The following is a 25485-nucleotide window of genomic DNA, read 5'->3' as shown; positions in this document are numbered from 1 at the left end:
CTGCTTACTGAAGTGAGTGCAATTTTTATTATAGAGCTTTTATATAAGATGATTACATTTGGCCTGAAACTAATGACAGCAATATTTCTGTTAGTCTGCTGATTTTCTGCTTTCCTATTACATGCATCAAATCCCTCAGTCACAGTACATGCACAGTGATTTTTGTTAGATTTCAGAACTTAAACGTGAAAATATCTTGAGCAGGTGACCTGTAAGAGATGCCATGACATTAGAGCAATGTTATCTGTGTTCCATTAATATAGATCTGTACTGAGTAAACCTGGGCTGCTGCTGGGAGTCACGTAGCACTGGACTTGTAGCATTGCCAGTACTCGTATAACACTGTTTTGCTTAACCCTACGTTGCCAGAATTATTTTCCTAACCTCTTTCACTTTTTTAAAAAAAGTTTTACTTTGTTGACCTCATGGTTGAGAAAATGTAAAAAGCATATTTTAAGTGCCTCCTAAAAACAGGAGCAAAGAAAAGCAATCCTTACTCCAGACATTGATACATGATTGCATCAGTCTTAGGAAAACACTCATCATTCTTAACTGTTTGGGTTGGGCAACTTGATTTAGGTGGTGTATATTGAGCAGAGCTCTGACTGGATTATAGGCATTGGATCTACATGGGATGTTCAGAACAAAAATGCAGACCATAACTGAAGTGCTTGTACTAGGATCTCTGACAATTTTCACTGAACTTAAGTTCTGTCCTATAGTCCTTCTAGTAGAAGATTAGTGCATAACATCTATAATGGCCCCATGTCACTGACATGGTGGTTGTATTATGGACTAACTCAGGATGCACACAACATTCTTGATCAATGATATTAATTTTCCTTTCACAGTTTTCTTTAGTACTTCAAAACATGAGATTGTTTAGCTCAATTCCGTAGTTAACAGCTGCTTGTGATGGTTTTGTCCTACTTCAGTTAGGATTTTGTTCTTCATAGAAATGACTGCTGCAGTAAATTACTTTCTTTTATCTGTATATACTGCTCTGTACTATATTTAGCTTATTCTCCTTTGTGTAAGCAAATAAGTTATATTTAACTGCTGCTCAGGTAATGCAGCTTCTAAGAGTACATAAAGTGAAAACCTTTTTTGCTGTAATAAATACTGTATTAGTCAGAATTGGGTTACCTTTGAAACCTCCAAAGAAGTGCTCATGGACTGCTCTCATATAACTAGTGGGGTCTTTTTTCTTGCTAGTAAGTATTTGTAATCTAGTTGAAAGCAAGTACTTGGAGAATGCTGGGACATCTGTGCATTTTAACTTAGCAGGATTATTTTGAAAATAAAAAACATCTAATCTTTTTCTAATTATTATACTTGAGAGTGAAAAATACCATGTTATCACCTGTACTAAACAGACTTCTTTATCTCCAGTGTTTAGCCTGTGTTCTGTTACCACTGATCACAGCCATATGATGAAGTGGGAGATGGGAAGAAAAATTTTTTGAGGATTCTCTGTTGGCAGGTTCCATGAGCAGCTCACACAGACAAGGAACCACATTAACTGAATGCTCTCATTGTGTTTTTCTACAAGATACTGTCCTTGATGATCTGCTTTCTAAAAGACACTTAAAACCTCTGAGAGCACAAGTTCCCTTTGATGTATAAGAAAAAGGGACCTGAAGAATTTTGCATTTGCATTCTGGCTGCTCTGCAAGTAGAAAAATAAGAAAGCTTCCTACTCTCTTGTGCTATAACACTAAAAGTCGTGTCTTTCCATCGTTGCTGCTAAGTATAATTGTTATTATTGCAACTGAGCTTAAGTGAATTATAGCACAAGCCTATGAGGAGAGACTGAAAGAGAGAGGTTGTTCAGGCTGGAAATGGGGAGGCTTTGAGGGGATCAAACAACAGTTTTCCAGTGCCAGTTAGAAAGTTGTCAAGGAGTCAAAGCCAGGCTTTTCCTGGGCGTGTATGGCAGGAGGACAAGGGGCATTGGGAAAGAGTTGGAACAAGAGAGGTTCAGGTTGGGAATAGGTCCCACAAAGACAGTCAAACATGGCAACAGTTTGCCCAGAGATGTTGTGTGGTCTTCATCCTTGGCATTTAAAAAACCCAAATTAAATAAAGCTCTGAGATATCTAATCTTATGTTATACATGATGCTGCTTGGAAAAGGAGGTAGGACAAGAGCTTTCCTGGTCTCCAGTTATGGTATAAGTAAAGCTGAAATATAATTTAAATAAAACTAGCTCTGTCCACTTGCTGTGTACTTTCAATGTTTTCATCAACTGTGCGTTTTGATTGAGAGTTAAGTCACTGTAATCTGTTTTATCTAAAGAAATTCCATTTCCTTGCTGATGCTTTAAAGCAATAAAAGTGACTTCTCTTTTTGAGTTTATATTTTCAGTGCATATGAAAATGGTATTGAAATTACCAATCTGATCACACGCAGCTGTGAGCAGAATGCCCCTTTGCTCTTTGGCAGGCAAAAACTGGGACTTGACAGCAGCTTTGAGTGACTATGAGCAGCTCAGGCAGGTGCACACAGCCAACTTGCCACAGGTGTTCAACGAGGGCAAATACTACAAGCAGCAGGAGCCCGAGCAGCCTCCCCAGGTGACAAAGGTGGAGCGGCCCTGCCTGCAAAGGCAGGATGACATTGCTCAAGGTAAGGATTCTTCTCCAGGCCTTCTGTGGACAAGCAGCTTTCTAGCCTGGCTCCTTGCAAGTTGTGCTCATTCAAAGTGATTTGGCAGTGGTTACTGTGCTGGGATTCACAGACTTGCTGCTGGACCCTGCATTTCGCATATTTCAGTTGCCTCAGTTCTGCATGTTATATTTTTATGTGTGATTAAAGCACAAAAATATGTTGTCCCCAGGCAGTCAGCTGGAACATATAAAAGGAATTAATTAGAGGGTGTCACAGGCCACTATTGATCGTAGTTTGAATTGAGACAAAAAAAGGTTAAAAAAGATCTGGATTTCAGTCTGTGTGTTCTTACAGTATGTGATTAGGTTGTGTGAAATCTATGCATAACTTTCAGCTTTAGGATTTTGTTCTCCTATGGTTCTACAGAATTAAAGTCAACCTCAGATCCCCCACCAAACAGAAATTGAAACCTTGAGAAAAATGGGACAAAAGTTGATTTCCATTACAAGAAGATAAGCATTAGAATTTAATTTTTTACTTGCAGATCTTTTGTAGGTTTTGTTTCAGATCTGTCTCTCTCAGACTGTTGCATCCTGTAGGGTGGTAATAGCACTCTAAAGTTCCATGTTATTAAACTGCCCAGTTTATGCTTGATATTTTAGTGGAGAAGTATTTAGTGGGGAATAATACCCCACATTATTTAGTGTGGGGTAAGTTTGGCTTTAAATGCCCAGACTGACAATAACTTTATAACCAGTTCAATGCATAACTGACTTCTTTCATAGTCAGAGAACCATTTCTGACTGAAGAGTGAGACTGGAGTGTGGAGGTGTCCAGGGGGGAGCTGAGAAGGGAAAGAAGGGTCTTGTTATGGAGCAAGTACTTAGAGGATGGGGTCAGCACAAGGAAAAAATTGCAAATGTAATCAAACTTTCCCTCCCAGTTTAGGATATTTTAGAGAGTGCAATTTAGCTTTTAAAATTAGAAACATGTTGATCCATTAGATAAAGAAAAGTTCAAAAACTCCAGGAAAATTAATGTTTAATAACTAATCAGGTAAGAATTGTTTTTAACACACTTTAATCTTAAATAGTAAGCTGTATTTCAGTACGCTTTCGTAATTTTTTGAGGCACAGAAGGACAGGAACTTTTATTTTAATGTAGCATTGTATGTGTTTGAGAATAGTTTTTGGTAGTGTTGATAAAACTACAGAAGTGAAGTTGTACCAAATAGCTTTTTACAAAAGCTGTTTGACACCTCTCAGAAGCAGAAAAAAGCTTCTTGCTGAATGTTAAACTCCTGAGAAAATAATAGTAACATTATATAAACATAAATTTGAAGGAGCTCCAAAGGTTGATTTCAGTTTTTAAAAATAAGAACAGGACTGCACGGCAGTAACTATGCAGAGGGGAAGATATCTCTGTCAGTTTTGACTGACTGATGGCTTAAAGTCTTGAAGAGCGTTTCTGCTACCTGTTTGCTGATACCAGCACTGAGGCCATACAGTGAAGTGGATTATGATAGTAATATTTTGTTCCTTAACATTTTAGTGCTTATTTTGCTTTCACGAACCTTTACTGCTCCTTATATAGCATAATGAACAGTATAATAAGTCATATTAACTCATAATTGTTTTGATACCAGGCTTGATTATTTCATTATTTTGTCATTCTTATTGAACTAGCTTTGCTTTTTTTTTTTTTTTTATTGGAAGTATAGAAAACACATATGCATGAAAACTTGAGTTTTTCTTACATACAGCATTATAGTATTAAAATTGCTTTGGGATTGATTGTTCTGAGGTGGAACAGCATGGCATGTTTCATATGGTTGTAGAATGCTGGGTTTCTTGATTCACAAGAATTCAACTCAAATTAAGAGTTCATAATATTAACTAGTTTTCATTTTCTGCCAGTAAACATTTCTTCCAATGCCTCCTTAAGAACTTAAGTCACATTACATGTCTTCATTAAAAATATTCATCGTTCATATCTTGCTACTTTTGCTGATTATATATTTTGCTAGAAGGAGAGTGAAGTTCTTGTGGATCCACACAAAGAGCAAAGCAATCCTTTACAGTAGGGAAATTACACAGAAAAAAGAATTGGAAAAAATTTCTAAGTGAAATTACTGGACATTTGCCAGACTTGCTGTTGACTGGTCTTTTTAAAGATTTTATGGGTTATAATATCTCTGTGTTTCTTCTACAGAAAAGAGGCTTTCCAGAGGTATTTCTCATGCCAGCTCAGCCATAGTCTCCCTTGCTCGATCACATGTAGCAAATGAGTGCAGCAATGAACAGTTTCCTTTGGAGATGCCCATCTACACATTCCAGCTGCCAGACCTCAGTGTGTACAGTGAGGATTTCAGAAGCTTCATTGAACGTGACTTAATTGAGCAAGCAACAATGGTTGCTTTGGAGCAAGCAGGTGAGTAAACACTTCAGATGTCAGAACCTTGGGCAATCTGGCATTTGGGTTGGCATTTCTAATCATGCTTCATTTCTGGAGCTCGGGCAGCCTGTGTAGGAAATAAATGCTGGAGAATAAACTTAAATACTGTGTTCTTTGCAAAATTACATGTACCCTGATCTTCTGTTTCCTTTAACATTATGGAGGAAACTGTCAAATTTATGTAATGAAACAAAGAGTGAGGGAGACTTTTTGTCTCTGTTTAAGACAGATATTAAGTTTTCTTTTCTTTCCTGATAATTTTACACATTGTCTGAAATAAAGAGTATGAATTAACAATGAAAGTCACTCAGCATTATACATTTTAATGTTTCCTACCAACAGGGGGATCAGTTTGACTCTGCTTTGGTCAATGACATTAGAAATTGAAGAGTTAAGGTGCATTCCCTGCAAAGAACCTAAAATGTAATTCACAACAAAACAAATCCCACAAAGGACAATAGCTTCTGTAGCTGAGGTTGGAGATATTATTAAAGGAAGAGAGAGATGTGTGCTTGCTTTTAAGGGCATGAATTTGAAGATAAAGGAGGAAAAAAAATGATTAGGCTAAAGGAGGAGGAACTTCATTAGGAACATGGAGCAGGTTCCTGCTCACAAAGCATAGATTTAAAGAGCAAAAATACATTTAACAGATTATTGTCACGTGTAGTGTCTGAAGTGGCTCTGTGATCTGGATGTCTATGAAAGCCTGGAAGGTTTTTATATTCTCTTGTATGCTTAGGCTCTTGCTACCACTACATCTATAAGGGGAAGGATGTTTAGGTTACACCTTATCTGTACAGAAAGAGCAGAATTCCTCATTTACTAAAAAATGCTGTGTGAATTTATAAGGGAAAGGCCCAGATAAAGGCAATATGATTTACCCACTCTGCTGCTGCAGTGTGTTCTCTACTCTTTGTGTGATTTCCTTTATGTATATTTATCTTAGAGGATAGAATTCAGCAAAATCATAAAAGCATTCTGGGATTTTGTGCATATTACAAACAGCTGTTCATTATTTCCTGAACTGGAATGAGGTCAGCTTGGAAGCCATGTGCAGCCTGATCTGAGTGCTCTTGCCGTAGTGTGGTTCTTCAACAGAGGATGGCTCAGACAGTGATAATATTAAATGGGGCCTGTGTGAAAGAAGTTTTAAAATTCTAAATAATATTTTCCTGCAGTGAGTTAATTTTCATTATATGCACTTGTTCATCTGTGTGTTGGTAATGTGTAGGCTGACACAAAGAGAGATACCAGGAAAACTACTTCTGCTGTACTGATGATTTGAAATAACTACAGTGTAGGCTAAATAAGGCTGCTCTAACACAGGTTTTTTAATGAAAAGAGAAAAACACTTTCTATTGCAGGGCTGAATTATAGTTCAATACAAACACTAGAAGTAAACTGTATGAACCTTTGCTTTCCAGCTTTTCTTCACCTGCTCATGTTTGAGCATTTTATACTGCTGCAGGGAAAATAGACAGTAGTACATTATTGAGTTTCAGTTTTACATCCCAGAAAACAATTCTTCCAGAATTCTTGAAATATTTGATTTCAAACTGTTAAAAATTAAGCCTTGCGGAAAAAAAATGATGCCTTTTCAAGTAGAACCATTTTCTTAACCCAGAATGTTTTACAGATTTTCATATGGTATGTGCTGGGATAGCAACCATTATAATTACAGAACAACTGTATTACCTGATTTCCAGGCACTGAAATACATGCTTGTGTCATTCAGTTCTGATGTGAATAAACATTATATCACAGAGTGGGATGAAATGCAATAACTTCATAGAAAACAGTCTGTCTTTGGTTAGGATAGAAACAAATGAAGAAAACTGGTAATACTGGATCTGCAGTTATCTGCACATAACTGAACTCAACATTGGTTATCTGCAGCCACTTACACATTCTCATATATTTCTCTGCCATCTTGTTTTGTCATCTTTGGTCTGCATTCTGGTCAGTAGCTTCTGTGACAGAGTCTGTGTTGCTTATGCATCAGGCTGAAAGAGATGTTTATTGGATTGCTCACTTTTACTTATTTCTGCATTACGTTCTGCATCAGTAAAAGCCTTGCATATGGTACTGTAGAGATGATTCCATCATCTAGAAGGAGACCCTACAAGAAAGTCCTTTCTTTCACATACAGAAATCGTATTGGTAAATTCTCTTTTGGTCACTTTTTTTTAAAGAATAAGCAGTCTGAACGATTAGTATAAGCCCATGTACAAAAATCTGTTCAGCACTTGCAAATATACTCATCGTACAAAAGGACAGGGACTAAAACAAAGCAAATCCTCTAAGGTAGACATGTAAGAAACATGTAAAGTGTAGAAGCAGCTCTATCTCTAGACAGTCTAAATAAGAAAGACCTCTGGAATTTCCAACCACAAACAAAAGCCATCAGAATTCTTGCCTTTAGCCACACATACAACAGGGAACTGGACATTGTGTCCCAGTGTGCACACATTGACTTATTTCCCCCAGGGAGATGACAGCTCTCTCAGTGTTGTTGAGGAGCTGGCTGAAGTGGTTTGCTGAGCTGTGTGTGTGACAGAGTGCTGTCAATAGCACAGTGCAGTGTGTCAAAAGGCAATTGCACTCAATTGGAGCTAAAATTGTACAGGCACTTTTTAAAATTGACATGGCACTTTGATTATTTTTTCAATCTTTAGCCATCCTAGTTTTTTTCTTGATGTGTATTCCATTTTTTTCTGTAAGAATTTTTACTTTTTCAACACGAAAAATGCACAGTGGTGATGCAGGCAAGAAGCAAAGTGCTTACTTTGGAGGTAGCAATGTGTCCTCCAGCTTTGCAGTGAAACCTTAGCTACCCGCAGTTATGTGGAGCCTGAGAGGAGGCTCAGCCCTTGTAGCACCTCCTTTTCCCCTGTCAAGAGAGAGTTATAGTGAATTGGAGTCTGTGCCATTTGGTTTGTTAGTAGCTTAAAGCACAAAAAAAAAAAGAAAATATGGACTGGAGAAAATGAAGAGGGATTAAAGGATTTAATAACAGTTTCTGTAAAGGTTCTTTAGTGTTCGATAACCTCATGTTTGTTTTGAACTTGGTTTATTTATGTGCCAACAACTGCTGCACATTTGTGGCAGTGAATACTTGAACTTGGTTCTGTTTTGGGGAATTTAACCTTAAATGCAAGACTGACTGTACAAATATGTAGATACTGTTTGCTCTCAGCTTGCAAGTAAAGGAGTGAGGAAAAGTCTGCAGAAGAGGACAAAGGAAGAACTGGAGTCACCATGGACTGCCTGTCGAGTTATTCATCCAGATGTTCAATTGGGCTTTACCTACAGACTTTCCAAAGTTCTTGAAGAATATACCAGCTCTGCTCATCACTGTTAATCACCCGCTCTTGCTTATAAGCAAAGATGTTATAGAATTAGTCACATTTGCTTTCTTTATATTAGAAATGGTCACATGGCCATTTAACCAAGACTTGGACACTACAGTAAGCTACCATACAATTAGACATATCAAATATCTGTCCTCTTCCTAGGCTTTTAATAATCTATCTCTGTTTTATGATCTGTAAATGGTGCTTCATGTAAAAATGATGAATAACAGGTTCCCTAAATGTTCTCAAAGAGGAAATCTTCATGTTATCCTAGGCCCCGGGCTATGCATTAATCTGATACTAATTCTGTGGCAGTGTAGCTGTTGAGTTAGAAATGTCTGATCACTATATAGGCTGGTAATTGAGAGGAGACTCAACCATTGAAACCATGCATCTGATTGAAGCAATAGTGCTTAACAAACTTGTCTAACAGTGATGTATTTTATTTAATAAATATGTACTACTTTTGTCTTTTGAGATTTTATTACTGTAGCACAGTCTGCCATCTGTATATGGATGGCCAATGTCGATTATGTTTGGGAACTGATACCAAGACTCATAATAGTATTTAGTCCATGAACTCCTTGTGAATCCATCCTTGAATGCAGCGTATGAGAATGGAAGATGCATATTAATTAAAGGTGGTTCTTATTCCGAATACATCTAGAGAATATTTAAAGTGTATCTGCCTCTTATTTCTAATCTTTTCAGCTCCTACTTCTGACAGGACATATAAATCTATTTAGCAGAAAGGATGTTAGTGATTAACCTTCAACATTACACATCCTGGCTGTATCCCTGTACACATCATGCACTCACTCTTCTTTTTTTCAGGACGATTAAATTGGTGGTCCACAGTCTGTACCAGCTGCAAACGTCTGCTCCCCTTGGCTACAACAGGTGATGGAAACTGCCTCTTGCATGCTGCATCTTTAGGTAAGGGAGAGTCTGTACATGAAAACTGCCAAAAAGCATTCACCAATTTTCCCTATCCCCAACAAAAGCTCAGAAACACTGAGCAACACTGATGCAAAAACTTTCATTGAATACCTGGTTCTGGAGCAATATATTATTAATGTTTCACTTAAGTATTATTGGCTTTAGGCATGCTTGAGGGATGAAGGTAAATGTTTTATCAGTTTTACAGGTTACAAAAGAAATATAATTGGATTAGTATCAAAAACCATAGTCAGAAACACCAGTGATTTGCATTCTCCTTACAGAGCCAAACCCAACAGCTCTGGAACAGGCACATTCCAGGTGCTTCTCTGGGATTGTCCTGTCCTCATTGTGGGCAAGGAGGTGTATTCATTCTCTGGCTTTTGCTAAACAGTCCTCTTGCTGTCTTCAGTATTGCAGTATTTAGCTATTACATCTTTTGTTTCCATGTAGTGTTTAAGTATATGAGAAATACAGTTTGGGGTGACTTAAAATAATTTGCAATTGATAAATTCATCATTACTACAAGATCTTTGAAGCCTTTCTTCAAATCAGATAAATAGAAACCAATGAAGCTGAAATCCTTTGGTTTAACTTCTATGTCCTCACCTATTTTGAGGAAACTCATATTGATTTTTGCAGTTGCTAAAACCGTTCAACAGCATAACTCCAAAACGTGTCTTTTAAAAAAAAAATGCTGGAATTTCCCATATTTGAAGAAGCTCTTATTTTTTTAAGAAATAATAAGAAAATAACTTCTGCTGTTCCCAGTGATCTTTCTGTCCACTTCACTTTTAATTAGGAGGAACTGCATATTATTTACAGCAAATATTTGGAGTATTTTGACTTGCAAAGTCTTAAGTAAACATATTTAATGCCAGCAGCTAACAATATGGTAATGAAAACATGGTTGTCCATGGGCACATGTCTTGATGAGAGCTCTGCACTCTTTTGCTGTAGGTAACTACTCTGAGCTACATGAAGACATGTATTGTCTTAAAATGAGCTTGTCAGCCTATGGCTGGGAGTATTTTTAGCCTTTCAATGATTTTGAATGCTTGTCTGTTTATTTGGGTGTTGAAGCCAAAGGAAACTCACCATCATGCTGTGTAAGAATGGATGCCTTTGCATGTCAGTGTCATTTGTTGTTCATCAGAGTGCCTGCAGCTGTCATCAATGTCCTTGTGTCTGCAAGGCCTGTTGGCAACCACAGCTAAAATCAACCTGTGTACAGAATATTCCATTCCTTGCAGCAAAATTGAAGTTATCTGTAAGCAAACACTGAACCAACTCAAATCCATAGTAATTCCTTAATCAAATATTAAACTTGTTTAGAATTCCCACTTGTTCATTAGCTTACCTATGTTGGTTGCTTCTTAGAAATAATGAATGTGTTATTTGCCAAGGCAAATATAAAATAATGTATAAGCTATGCTTACAATAACAGAGCAATATTGAATGTATTAGTACTTTTGCTCTTTGACTGTAGCTTCTTTAAAACTGAATGTTGTCTTTTGCTATGTCAGGGATGTGGGGATTTCATGACCGGGACCTTGTTTTACGCAAAGCTCTCTATACTATGATGAGAAGTGGAGCTGAAAGGGAAGCACTGAAAAGAAGATGGAGATGGCAGCAGACCCAGCAGAATAAGGAGGTCTGTATGGACTGAAGACAGTCAGTGTTAATATCACTTAGGGTCAAAGGCATTCTTCTGAAATTTGGTGTTAAAGTTATTAATGAATTAAATTCCTTGTGCTTCCATTTTTCACGGGGAAAAAGACTCTTGCATTTAGAAATTTTGCATCAGAATGCAAATGCATTTGTAGCTTTGTGGGCATAAATATGAGTTTGGAACCCTAGGGAATTATGGCTGCAAAATTAAACGAATAATTTAGCTAATTTAGAACAAGCGTTATAAAATGAGTAGGCAAAATTCACAAAAGAAAGAAACCTCCATTTAGTTAAGAATCCCCAGAATGGTGAATTAGGATTCTTAAAGATACAACAAAATATTGAGTGGCTGTTTAACTAAAACAATCTGTAGATTTAGTTTGACTGTTGATTAAAAGCTGAACTTCAGCATGTATTATTTCCTGACTTTATTTGTAATCTGCTTTTTGTTGGCAGCAGTCAGTGCAAATACTGCTGAGCTGTGACTGACTCAGCTACTTCAGGCTATCTGAAAACAAAGGGGCACAGAAGCACTTACAGCCCCTTTCTGCTCTTGAACAGAGGGAGAAAGCATCACCTCTCTGCTGAGGAGGGCACTCATAGTAGTTCCGTATACTGGGGAGGAAAGCAAACCTCCAGAACTGGACAGTAAAGCATGCTACCCATGCTTGCAAGGAATTCAAATGAGTATGAGTAACTGAATCTCCTGTAGGGGAGCAGTGTCTGAGCAGCAGCCCCAGCCCCACATCTAGAAATGTAACCCAGTGCACAGCTAGTGCTTCACATCTTTTTTTAGTAAGTTCAAGTTCTTTCACCTGAATAGAAATGTTGACATGTTATTGGTCCAAGATACCAAACCCTGTCATGTATGAAGTTAAGAATAAGCTAGTACGTAAATATACTGCAGAACTCTACTTGTATTTCCTACCAGCACAACTGTGAAGGTATTTTATTCTCTTTTATAGTCAGGGTTAGTGTACACAGAAGAAGAATGGGAACGGGAGTGGAATGAACTGCTTAAGCTGGCATCAAGTGAACCTCGCACGCACTTCAGCAAAAATGGAGGCACTGGTGGTGGGTAAGTTTAGAGTATGAGAAAATCTTTTAGTTTTTGCTCTTAGTAGGAAAAAAAATACAGTACAAAGAGATGAAGATGTTTATGGGACCAATCAAACTGCCTTTTCAACCAGTTGTGATTTTTTTTTTTTTTTTTTGCATGGCAGGCTACAGTTGCCTAAACATCCCATTGCAATATTCAGCATTTTGATTAAGTTTAACTTGTACAGTTTCCTCAGTAACTTGAAGGTTACTTGGCATTAAGAAGAATCTGGATTTAACAAATCCTAAATACTTGGATTCTGGAACAAGCATGTTGGCATTTTTCTTCAGCTGCCTCATCTCACTGAAGATACGTAGCTTCCTTAAGTATTTCTTAAGGAATACTTAGCAGAAAGATAGCCACTTCTCAGGTATTTTCATTAAAAATATGAGAATAATAGAATAACATCACATCTTCTGATAGCATTCTAGAAGACAGCAGTTTGTGCCCAGATCTCACCTCTTCTGTGCATTAGCATTGCTTCAGTGTCATCTTCTCATATTTGTACGCTTATTTAATTCTTTTTTTTGCTTTGTAGTTCAAAGAAAAAATCTTCAGAGTTCCTTTTTTGAGGGCAAGTCACACAATTGCTCTTCACATTTTCTACTTATAAAATGCTGTTATCCCTAAATGTACTGGGGGAAGAAAATCAATAGTTTACATAATAAAGCTAAAGATTAAATATTTGGATACAGCATATTTTAAACTGAAAGGAGAATGCTGAGTGACACTTTGTGATCTCATGAAGCCCTTCTGAAAAAATCCATATGTTCCTTTAATCTTTGAACAGTTGAAAAATTAACTAAATATTACAATAAATAATTTTGCTCCAGTAGGAACATTTGCCCTTTCTTTGACTATTCAAACTTGTTAAGTCCACATCACATAAGTAGTGCTCTCAAATGCAAGAATTTATTTTAAGATTTTATCAGTCTTTATTTCAAATTAAAGTGATTCACTAGGATCCTAGTGAAGGTTGATGTCACTGGCAGGATCTGCACGGGGTTTGTCTGCATTACTAAGAACCACATCAGATTCTTATCTATTCTGACATCTGTTTATCTAGATCGGTTCCATAGGAGTATGGCTGATTGTAGGTACCTTGATAAAACTCTATGAAGTTGCAACGTTTGCCAGATAATACCCAGTGCTAGCCAGGCAAACTGGGAAAAAATGTGTTTTCTTGAAAACCAGCTTCCTGTGCATGTGTCATATCTGTGTGATACTCACTTAGTAGCTTCTCAGTCACTTAGCTTCTTAGAAACAGTACCAGGAAATTTGATGGCTGCAGGATTGTCTACTTATAGCATGCATTTAGTTCACATGTTCAGAAGCTAATTTGAAAAAATTTAAGAAACATAGTTGTGAAAAAATTTGGGATGTATCTGGAACATGTAAATACCAGTGATGCACTTATAGAATCTACTTTAAACAGCTGGTATGATAAACCATCTTTAAATTTTCAGTGCAGTTGTTCCTAAAGCACAGGATTATTGACCAGCCTTAAGAATGCAGAAGTTTTTCCCTTGATATTCTTTAGTCTTCTAATGCAGTTCAATTCCTGTTTCTATTAACTTTGGTCATTCATCATCAATTTTTTTGGCCTTATTCTGTTTCATGTACTGTGTAGTTTCATTATCTACCTGTCAGAGATGTCCTCAAACGCTGCATTTGCCTGTCAATCAACGATCTTTATATTTTATTCCCAGATACTTAAACAGGGAGTATCACTGTTTCATAAAGAATTAATTTCAATTGGTTTTAATGTTCTCATCATGGTTTACATTTATCTTTTTGAAAATCAAAATAAAGTAAGGATAAGTAGTCAACTGCTAATTTTTCATTTAAATTGTGAAAGAGGGGCCAGGCACAAAGCCTCACCTATCTCTATGTATTTCTGTATTTCTCTTACAGTCATCTCAAAGATGGAATGAATGTACCAGAATCAATTATTTTCTCAGTTTAATGTACCCATATTCAAAACCAAGCCCTTGAGAAGAAAAAGGAACACCAAAATAGTAATTTTGAGATGGGGTATATTACATTCTCTAGTTAGGTACTGTATTAAGAAAGCTTGCAAATTAGTCTTTCAGTTGTAGATGATATGTTCTCCTTTGGTGACAGAATTAGTTGAAACATCTAAAGTTGCATCCACTTCAAAAGAATTCAGTGACAAGCCTAAGTGAGGAATTGTGCTGCCTCATTCACCTGCAAGTTCCTTTTAGTTATTTTTCAGAGTGAGATACATGTAAAGGGGATCAGCAGTCATCACTAAATCTCCAAAGATTTCTTCTCTTGTTCTGAGGCTTGGAAACTGGAAAAGAGAAAAAGATAAAGAAAAACCTGCTTTCTAAAGCCTTGTTTCCACCATATCAAATCCTTCAAGCTCTCCAGAAGAGCAAACTAATTAACTAGGAAGCAGATTCTTTCTGAAACAGATTCATGCATCTTTCTGTCAACGTAAAAAACCTCAAATTAACATCCTTGTTTCGTTTATCTCCATTTACAAGGAAAACCAGGGGTACTGAATTGACTCAGCAGCTTTGAAAAAAGGAAAGTGTCTCATAGCCTCTATTTTTGTTAGGAAGCTCACTGTTGCCATCCTGCTAAGGACAAAATTCCAAATCAATCCTTCATTTAGGAAGAGGACCCTGGCTCAGAATTATCTTTTATATTCCCATTAGGCTGCCATACTGTATCTGAAAGTAATGAATTTTGATGACTGCTGAACTAGTTGGAATCTGCAAGTGAAAACATTTTCTCTGTTGCTACTATTTTATTTCCAAAAATACATTTTCTATCTAATTTCTAGTGTTATTTTTTTCAGTAACTGGAATATGTGTTACAGAAGAGTGGAAATTTGAGTGACAAGTAAGAAGGCATAGCTGATGCTGCTGTGTGTTGGCTCACTAAAGTTTCCATGGTTGGTTCCAAAAGTTTCAATGTTGTGTCTTCTAGAGTTGATAATTCAGAAGATCCAGTGTATGAGAGCTTGGAAGAGTTCCATGTCTTTGTCTTAGCACATATTTTGAGAAGACCAATTGTTGTAGTAGCAGACACGATGTTACGAGACTCAGGGGGAGAAGGTAAGGGCTTTTAATTAGAAATTTATGCACCTGTGTAACTTTAATCAATGGTAAACTGTGGCAGACGAAAGACTCAGCTGTGCCATTTAGTAGGGTTTATGGGATAGTTGCTGCCTTTTTCAGACAAACCCAAAAGAAAAAAAAAGTAGTGATAGTCTATCAATTTCTGTTACATCAAAATAAGAAAATATAGGGTAATTATATAAGTCTCACTGAAGATATATCCTGGACATTTGCTGATAACTTAAAAAAACACTGAATTACAGAGCACAATACATTTCTCATTGGTCTAGGTTAACACGGTTCTAATTTTGCTGTGTTATTTTGGTGCCTTTTAAAACTACATAACTCAATCTTATATGTCTTTGAAAAACTGAATTTGAAATGTTTAAAAAAAAAAATCTCATTTAAATTTGCAGCATTTGCACCTATACCATTTGGAGGAATTTATTTGCCACTTGAAGTTCTACCTAACAGATGCCACTGCTCACCTCTTGTGCTGGCCTATGATCAGGCCCATTTCTCTGCTCTTGTTTCCATGGAACAAAAAGATCAACAGAGAGAACAAGGTATGCTATAACCACAGAAACCTAAGGTTTATTTATTGAACGTGATGTACACAGTACACATTCTTCTACCTGAGAAAGGCAACAAAATCCACTCAGTGTTATTGCTGCATTCTTAGGAGTCTGAGTGGTCTAATCACAAGACTGGGAGCCAGGATCCTTGTCCTGATCCTTGTGCTGTCACTGTCTGTCTCTGGCACTTAACCCTTTTCTGTTGGTTTCACACATGTAAATAGGTTATAGGAAATGAGTTACCCACTGGGCTTCTGAATTCTCAAAGGCCTTTGTTAGTTTGCATTAGTGAAGTATGAGATTAGGTGTGAATCAGATTGCTATCGAGAACTCATGTAATAGAAAAATCTGTCTCCTAGTGTGCTTAATGCACTGTTGTAATTTAAAAACATTTGGTTGTAATATTTTATCTTATCATCTTGTTGTCTTCTGTTTTACTTTGGAACAGCAATAACAAAGTCTGACCAGGTATTACTGTGTCAAGTCTGAGCTCCTGGGGGATGGGACTGGGCATGACAGAAGGTTCAGGACTAGATTTGTTCCTGCATCAGTAGCCTAGGAGGTGGCTACCACTGACCTTATTTGGAAGACCTTTTGCCTGATTGTAGAAAGCTGTGAGATGAACTCCTATCTGTCCTGGCTGGTTTTGTGGGGAAGGGAAAAATGTTTTGCCAAAACACATGGTTAGAAAAATTTAGTGGAGTTTTGCTGTTTGGTATGAGTCTTGTTGGTTTTTTTGCCTGATTACATTGCAGAGGTGTTTTAAATCCCTTATGGATCCATATACCTGTACAGTAAGTGTGGAATATGTGCTGGCTGTTAAGATCTCCTGAGGGAATTTCTTTTCGTCCTCCTTCTCAGAGAGTAGTTTAGAGGCAAATAATATACTTTATTTAAATCCCTGACCTTATATACATTTCAGCTGATTTGGGATGTATTAGGCATTTTCCATAATTAGGAGTCAGTGTGCTGCAGCTGGGCAAAGTAGGAAGATGTCCATGATGCAAAGGAGGAAAGAAACTCTTGAACAAGAGATTTTGTTGTAGACATCTTCATGCAAGAATTTGACATCTAGTTAGGTCATCCTGCTTGGAAGGAGTAGAAGGAGTAGTTTTTGGATGGAGTAGTTTTTTATATGAGGTTGTACGAGATGGGAAATAATCTACAAAATGTTGCATTTGGGATTGGCCAACTTTGTGTTGGTGAAGAGGAGAATGAATCATAAGAATATAATGGAAAAAAAGTTTGATCTAGATTTCAGATATTCAGTGGAGAAATTAATTCAGTCAACTATTCAGCTGTCAGGTGCACATAAGTATTTCAGGGATTTTGAGTTAGGTGCTTGGCAGTGGGTCTGGCCTGGGGCATGGGTCTGCCTGAACATACACTGAGACACTGACTTTCAGCCCTCGGTCTGTACAGTGGCCCCTAGGAAAATGTTTTTCATAGAGGAACCATTTCCAAAATATTACACTGAGGTAAGATGTGAAATACCTTGTGAGGAATGAAAGTGCAAAGCAAATAAAAATCATTTTAATGCATATTGTAAGATGAATGAAGAGAAGAGTTTTCGAGAGCCTTTTTAAGGATACTGTTTCACTGTTGGTGGTTGCTGACAATATGCTGCATCAAGGACAGCTTTGTCACCATGCTTTTAAGCAGCTCCTGCATATACATCTACATTACAAATTATAGAGTAGCCTTTTTGTAGAACATCCATCCATGTCTTTGGGTTTGACCCTTTTTATTGAATACACAGAACTTATTTATCTCTGCAATAACTTTGTAGAAAGGATGACGTACACCCATCAAATCTTTTTCTGTTGTGGTATCCTTTAAGTGACAGGATTGACAAGAGGTAGTGAGAGGACCTACTGTTCTGCTGCTGTGATCCTCCCTCCCTGTCAGTATGTGTTACTCAGTGGTAGAGCTTAGTGCTACCTGATTAAATATTCCTGCTACTACAAGCCATAGAATTACACACTGATAGATCTTGGGTTTGGTAACAAGGGCACACATTTGATTTCTCTCACAAGTGCTAGAAATAATGCTAAGTATACTTACTGTGTTTAGAAACTGTCTTTCTATTGCAGTTTCCTATACCTGTAGTCACAGAGAAAAGGTGCTATAAGAGAAAAAGCTACCAAATATCCAGCTCAGCATTGGTAACATTAAAATTGGCTTTGTTCATAGATAAGTTTATCCGGGTTATTTGCAAGGAATCAAAATATTATTTGATTTGTAAGATCTGACTTTACATGTTTTACTGCAGGACCTTAAATAAAGAAGCTTCTGTGAAGCAGCAGAGACCACTTGGCATTAAGTTAGGGATGAAAGGAATGCTTTAGCTTCCAGCTGCGAAGCTGGGTTGCTCTTAGAGACTGCAGCAGTCTAACAGCCAGCACAGCATTGCTATTGTTCTTCAAATGCTGTGACAGGAAATAAACTGGCACAAGGATGCTCTAATAGTGCTGGGATTTTGTACCTTGTCAGCACAGAGCTCTTGGCATGTTTGGCACAAAAGAAGAGAGCGCCACAGTTGTTAAAGAGTCAGAAAACAATGGCAAAGATGCCACACTACATGGCCAGATTTCGAACTGTCAGTAATGCAGCTGAGGGCTTGGAGCTGCAGCTTCTTAAAAGGAGCATTTCGGATAGCCAGGTCCTCATATCTCACAGTATTTATACCCCAGCCTTGTAACTGGATGTCAGGAGCCAGGTAGGAAGCTGTCTGAACTACTGCATGCATGCACATACATCTTTGGGCTGCTGAGAAACTGTACAGGAGACAGTGTCCCCTGTATTACTGAAGTATGTGTGGTCAAATAAACACTGATATGAGTGCCTGAAGTTATGCTTTGGCATATAGTCATTTATCAGATCATTTTTAACACTACCATAACTGTATAAAAAGAGGTAACACCCTCATGTTGGGAGAGGATTTAAACTCATTTTGACGTTTTCTTTTTGATCAGCACAGAGCTGGCATTCTGATGGTCCTTTTTTGATGCTTCTGAAATATGTAACATCTGATTAAATACTTTTGTGTTCCTGCAGGATATATTTATGTAGGTGGTTTGTATATTTGTTTATGTAGAATAAAGATCAGTTCTCACCTGCCCCTGAGACTGCTCCATCGTACCAAGTTTCCCACACTCCTGTGCTTTGTCAGATGCTTAGCAGTGAAATGGACCACAGATCTGTCAGAGAGCTGAATCAGTCTCTTTGGGATGTAAACCTCAAAAAGTAAACTTGAGTTTCTTTTCTAAGGACAGCTTGAAACTAAATGGTTTTCATATAGTGCAATAAATTATCGTCATCTGCCTCAGGATCACATTCTTTGTTCTCTGCCAGGCTGTACCTGTAAGCTCGGGTGCTACCAGAAGTGGAACAGTTGTAAACTTAAAATTGCTTCTCTTTTCTAAGTTGCTGTCTTCCTTAAAAAGGTTGATCTGTTGCATTGTAAGGTCAGTTGCAAATGCAGTCAGTACATGCCAGTAATTCAGTTATTTGGGAAACCAAGTCAGATAACTGTGTTCTTGGTTATTACAGCCCTTTTGTTGTAATAATTTTATTGATTACAGAAAGTTAAGGCCTTATATTACACCCAGGAGTGTTAAAAAGTGTATTCAGTTGTCACCTCCATTGTACATTATATATGGTTTTGTGCTTCAGGAGCTCACTTTAGAGTGAATTTTAAACTGTAGAGCTAGACTCTTTGCTGCTTATTCACTTTGAGTTCCTTTAAGGAGCTAAATTCTCTTACCACTGCCAGAAGAAAGCACAAAAATAAATATTGTATCTGCAACTCAAGTTGATTATTCTCCAGCTGTTCTGTATTTTCAGTTAATATGGGGAAAACATTTCAAGAATTACCTAATTTGAGCAGTAGGGGGCAACGTTTCCATGAATTTTTGTAGAGTTTTGACCTTTTTAAGTCCAGTCTGCAGAGATGAAAATACATGTATACTTTCTGCAGCTGTTGTCAAATTTTTTTTTTTGCTGGAGTGAAGTCCTTAAGGTTTCTAGTACACAAAATTAAATTCCTTGATTGGTTGTCAGAGAAGCAGCAGTGACCTGCACTATGCTGAGGATCCCACCCACAGCTTTTACATGATTTCTCTAATGAAATTGAAGCAAATTGCTGACTTTAATTAAACCTGACAGTGCTTTTCTCTTCATTTCTTTCTGGAGATGAGTGATAGGCACCCTGTGAAATCAGAGTGCAGCCCTGTGTTGAGTGTAAAGCAGAGCCATTCAGAGATGTGTCAGAAGGCAAGAGCCCAAGCAGAGGGGAAAGGACAGAAGCAGCAAACCAGCTGTAATGCTGGGGTAAAGCAGTCATGGGCTTTTCAATTCACTCAAGATAGGCCTCAAACTGACCTCTTAACCCCTGTATTTATGTTGATCTGTGCTCCTCAATTACGTTAATTCACAGTCCAACTGCAAAATTTCTAACTGCTTTTGCTTTGTTTCTTAATGCTGTTATCAATATATTTTGTTTCTTTGACAGTGGAAAATGAAAAGGTACTAAACTGAAAAGATAAAATAATTAATGAATATGTGCATCTGTGTGAGAGACAGGCTGGAATATTTGAAATTTTATGGTTTTCTTCTATTCTAATGGTTCTGTCTTCAGGAAATATTTATTGTGCATTACAAAATGGCAGTGTTGCTCTCTCAGAGGTCTCACCTCCTCCATAGGTGACTCTCACTTCAGAGGCAATCAGTGTATTAACCTCTCACTCCCCTGCATCAAAACAAGGAAATGGAGCTTGGTGTAAATTATTTGTGCTGCTCTGGCTGAGAGTTCTGCAGCACACTCAAATTGTGCCCTTCTCCAACCACTTATGCTGCTTTTCACAGGTATTTTTTTTTTCTCCCTTGTTTTTGTTCCCCCTTCCCCAATCCTTGTTTCTTCTCTACTTCAGCGGTGATCCCCCTGACTGACTCTGAACACAAGCTGCTGCCTTTGCACTTTGCAGTTGATCCTGGGAAAGACTGGGAGTGGGGAAAAGATGACAATGATAACACCAGACTGGCCAAGTAAGACCTTTCTGTTACTTTAGTTTTAAATGTCTTGAGTCATACCTGATTGAAGTGTTGGGAGATCTGCTGGCAGTGGAGGCTTTGTTCATGTTCTGTGGTTGCATGGGAGGGTCTCCAGCTGACAGTCACAATTCAAGCTTCTGTTACATCTTCTGTTAAGAAGTATTCCTTTTTCTTTCAGATTTTTTGACTGTTTGTTCCCTTCTTTTTTCATCCTTAGTTTGATTCTGTCTCTTGAGGCAAAGCTCAGTCTTCTACACAACTATATGAATGTAACATGGATACGCATACCATCTGAGACACGGGTAAGGTCAGCTTTCCCCCCTAGGGCAAACAAGAGGAGAGAGAGAAGGAATAACAGGATGTTGTGTAGGGTGGGCTGCCTGTCGGGTCAGCTGCCTGCAAACACCCAAGCTGCCCAGCAGCAGGGACAAGTCGCTCATTGTCATAGTAACCAGGTTTATGGATTTTTCTGGTTATATTTTTTAATCACACAGTAACTCATACTCTTCTGAAATGTATTTTCTACCACAATCTTTCCATGTCTTAGTAGTCTGTGTAGTTAAGAAAAACTGCAGTTCATTTCAGGTCTCAAAACAGACCTATTCTCACAAATTAGGCTTGCTCTTCTAGTGCCACTGTTAGGTCCCCAGTCCCAGGTCCTTTCTCTTTCTGAGACTACATTTGTTCTTCTGGACAACCCCCAGTTTAGAGTGGCTGACAAAAAGCCCCAGACTGGTGCTGAACTGGAGCCTGGTTCCTTCAGAAAGCTATTGTAGAACCATGCCCAGCTGGCACCTAGTCAGCTCCAAATTTCTCTGCAAATTACACTGAATAGATTGAGGGGTAAGTCTGGAGGCAAAAGGTTGCTAGGAGAGGATGGAGGTGATTTAGACAGCTGACACAGATGGGATTTGAAAGGAAGAAGAGAACAGTAAAGGAAAAAGCATTTAACAAGCTGCAAGAGGGGAAAAATCCATTTTTCTACAGTTTTTACACTGGCAACTACCACATCAGAAACAACAGAGGCAAAATGGTCCTATAGATGTAAGCTATGATCCTGAAACTTGTGGGGACTGGGCTACCTCTCCCTGCTTTAAACTTATCAGTTGAGCATGGGCAGATCATTTCAGCACTCACTTCCTCCTTTTCCAAATGAAGCTCTTCTCCCAGGTGGGTGGTGGGGTGTTTAGGGATCCCAGAGCACTTCCTGCAGGATGCGCAGGCTCTCTATGCTGGCCAGTGGCTCAGCACGAGCAGGGAGGCTGTGCCAGAGGCTGCCGCTCGCCAGGAGCACTAACCTGCATCTCTCCATTATTCAGACACTGATTTGCACAGACCCTCTGAATGATTGACCTCTGTTCTAAAAACGTGCCTGAAATGATCCAGAAGCTACTGTAGGAACAAGAGAGATGCATAGTCAGCACTTCCAAATAAGTTTTATTTGGTGAAGAAACTAGTCTGAAATGTCTGTGCATATGTTAGAAAGTACATTAAAAATCGGTGTATTTGGATTTGGGTTTTTTTTTGCACCAAGCCCCTGTAGGGAACCGTTTTTGCTGTGTCTAATTACAATTACTTTTCCATAGCAGGCCCCTTTGGCTCAACCAGAATCCCCTACAGCTTCAGCTGGAGAAGATGTTCAGTCTCTGGCTGACTCAATGGACTCGGATCGAGATTCCATCTGTAGTAATTCCAACGGCAATAATGGCAAAAACAGTAAAGAGAAAGAAAAGGACAAGCAGAGGAAAGATAAAGACAAAAACAGGACGGATTCAGTTGCCAATAAAATAGGAAGCCTCAGTAAAACCCTGGGAATAAAACTGAAAAAGAATATGGGTGGTCTTGGAGGCCTGGTGCATGGCAAAATGAGCAGAGCCAATTCAGGGAATGGAAAAAATGGTGACACAATAGAGAAAGTGAAAGAGAAGAAGTCTAAGTCTCGAAAAGGGAGCAAAGAGGAATCTGGCCAGTCTGCAAGCACTTCTCCATCTGAAAAGACCACTCCATCTCCAACTGACAGAGCTAGCAACTCGCCCACTGAAAAGATGAACACTAAATCCTTCTCTGACAAGCAGTCTGACCCGTGGAAGTACAGCACTGACGTGAAACTCAGCCTAAATATTTTGAGAGCTGCCATGCAGGGTGAACGCAAGTTTATTTTTGCTGGCCTTCTTTTGACCAGCCACAGGCATCAGTTCCATGAGGAGATGATTGGCTATTACCTGACCAGTGCACAGGAGCGTTTCAATGCAGAACAGGAACAGAAAAGGAAGGATGCTGAGAAAAAGGCTGCACTGAATGGGTCATCAAATAGGAAAGTGGAGCCAGAAGCATATTCGAAAGAAAAATTAGAAACATCTTCTCAGGATAGGGCATCACCCATCTTGCCTCAAAGCCATACAACCCAGCTGGTTTTAAAATTTAAAGACCGCACCAGTCCCACTCCTGGGTCATTTTCTTCACCCAGTAACAGTGCTAAGAGAAGCGGACCCATCCCAGTATCTGCCCACTATAGCCATACGCCACCTGTTCAGAGGCAAAGTGTCATCCATTTGCATGATGTCAACTCCAAGCCATTGAGCTTCCAAGATGATACCTACAAGCCAGTGGTTGGCACCTTAAAAACCTGTGCCACCTATCCCCAGCAAAACAGATCCCTGTCTTCTCAAAGCTACAGCCCAGCCCGGATATCTGGTATCCGTACCGTGAACACAGTGGAGTCTCTGAGCTATGCCATGCCCACTGAGCCCAAGTCTCAGACATACACAAACGGATTCAATACTGGAGATATCAGAGACTGCTTAGAATATGCTGATGAGGATGCTCCTCAGACCTGGTTGAACAATGATAAAAATCAAGGCAGAAGCACAGTTTGCTCAATATATTCCATCCAGCAGAACCGCTGTAAGAAGGAGAACTGTTCCTTTTATGGTCGTCCTGAGACTGAAAATTACTGTTCATACTGCTACAAAGAAGAGATAAAGCGCAGGGAGAGAGACAGCAAGGGACACCGGCATTGAGGATTCTTCCCTGACTACTTAGTTTCACCATTTTCTTAACTTACAAAGTAAACAGTGTTAAATTGCAGTAAAAGGAATCCTTAAAAAAAGAATAAAGGACTGATGAGTAAATAGTGTCTAGCTTTTCGCTTTTCCGGGGCAAAGAAGAAACAATAGAATTAATTTATCATAAAAAAAATATTATTTTCCATTTTGTCAGTGTCTTTTTTACATACACTGGTAAGCTGAAGGGTTGTTTACTCCTTTGTCAGTGCTGTGTATATGTTTGGTCAAAAATTTACTAACGGTGCCTGAATTTACACTGACATCACTCAGGTAGTAGAATAATAGGGGAAAGTCATAATGCCGGAGATGTGGTGTTGTAGTAGGGTAGTATCTGCCTTGCAGACATTTAAAATTCTATAGCTATTATTGAGAGTATTTTTTCTTCAGTAAAACCTAAATTTTCATAGACTTTTTTTTTCAGGAGAGTAGCAATTTTTGCATACTACACATTTTTAACATGGCAGCATATTGCATTACTACTAATGTTTGTACTCACTATGGTCTGAAATTGTGTGATTCTAGGAAAAATGGGAGTGAAAAGTCTGAGTTCATGAGGGGTGTAGTTCTTTTAAGTTCTTACCAGTTATTTCTACATTTCCATAAAGAAGTAGATTTGAGCCACATTTATTTGTACTGAATTTTTAAACAGGTTTTTGTAAAAAATACATTATGACTTGCAAGACTTCACATCTCAAAAAACCCCCAAATAGTTAAAATATAAAAAAATTATTACATTTGGGAAATCTTATGACCAACTAAGAAAGTTATGATCTTTTTCAAGCTGAATGAACTGCTTGTCAAAATGAATGTATTCCATCAGCTGATTCCATGAGCCATTGCATGAGTTTAACCATTACCTGTTTTTTCCTTTCTCAACATTATCAAGTGACAGTTTTACTGCAAATGTAAGTACTCCTGAGCCTTTCTTGACAATTGTTGGCTCCCCCTCTTTTTGAGTCTTCTCCTGCAGTCAGTTATGTTCCTGCCAGGGGGTTCCAAGATGGTTATAAAATACCTCCTGTATGACTGGCAGCTCCTAGCACAGATTTGCACAAGTGGGATATTCATATCCTTGCGTAAGTATTTGCAGAACTTCTGAAAATACAACTTTATTTATATAACCATTTCTGTAAAGCAGACACAGCAAATACTGTTAAAGCAGATTATGACCTAAGGGAGTTTTCTTGAATACAGAACTTGCCATTTTTGCACCCTTCCACCATCAACTGGCATAAAGCAGTAGGAATAGATCTTTAGTGTTGTTACACCTGTAAGCAATGGCTTACCTACTAAAAAAACAAAAAAAACCAAACAAGAACATCCACCCTCCTTGTCCACAAATAAGTACAACTTTCAGCACTGCTTACTCTGCCACCTAGAGGTGCAGAATATGAGTTCTGCCTTACTCATAATGGAATAGCACTTTTCTGGCCTGCACAGGAAAGATTCTTTGCCAAAGAGACTTTGTTTCTGATTCTCTTCTGCTCTACCCCACCCCAATTTTTACTCTTTACATGAGTGGCACCATTTGACTTGCATAGAGTTAGCCTAGTTAGCCTTGTCATAGTTAGCCTTGAA

The 25485-nt window shown here is 38.3% G+C and overlaps 1 protein-coding gene across 9 annotated transcripts in view; it reads left to right on the top strand.

Annotated features, from left to right (window-relative positions):
• Positions 1-24029, top strand: part of OTUD7A (OTU deubiquitinase 7A) — a 140231-nt gene extending 116202 nt beyond the window's left edge. For 8 of the 9 annotated variants that reach the window (XM_030456739.1, XM_030456743.1, XM_030456742.1 and 5 more), the window contains 10 exons: positions 2446-2628; positions 4822-5040; positions 9252-9353; positions 10883-11010; positions 11993-12105; positions 15085-15212; positions 15632-15781; positions 20722-20836; positions 21060-21144; positions 22429-24029. In XM_030456739.1, coding sequence (XP_030312599.1) covers positions 2446-2628; positions 4822-5040; positions 9252-9353; positions 10883-11010; positions 11993-12105; positions 15085-15212; positions 15632-15781; positions 20722-20836; positions 21060-21144; positions 22429-23862 — 2657 coding nt within the window. In that variant the 3' untranslated portion in view covers positions 23863-24029. The remainder of the gene's footprint in view (positions 1-2445; positions 2629-4821; positions 5041-9251; positions 9354-10882; positions 11011-11992; positions 12106-15084; positions 15213-15631; positions 15782-20721; positions 20837-21059; positions 21145-22428) is intronic. The other variant, XM_030456744.1, reaches the window with a different exon arrangement.
• The last annotated feature ends 1456 nt before the right edge of the window (positions 24030-25485 follow it).

The sequence above is a fragment of the Calypte anna genome, chromosome 10 (genome assembly GCF_003957555.1).
Source record: "Calypte anna isolate BGI_N300 chromosome 10, bCalAnn1_v1.p, whole genome shotgun sequence".
Taxonomy (NCBI): domain Eukaryota; kingdom Metazoa; phylum Chordata; class Aves; order Apodiformes; family Trochilidae; genus Calypte; species Calypte anna.
The sequence above is the reverse complement of the archived record's forward strand: the minus strand, read 5'-3'. Positions and strand labels throughout refer to the sequence as shown.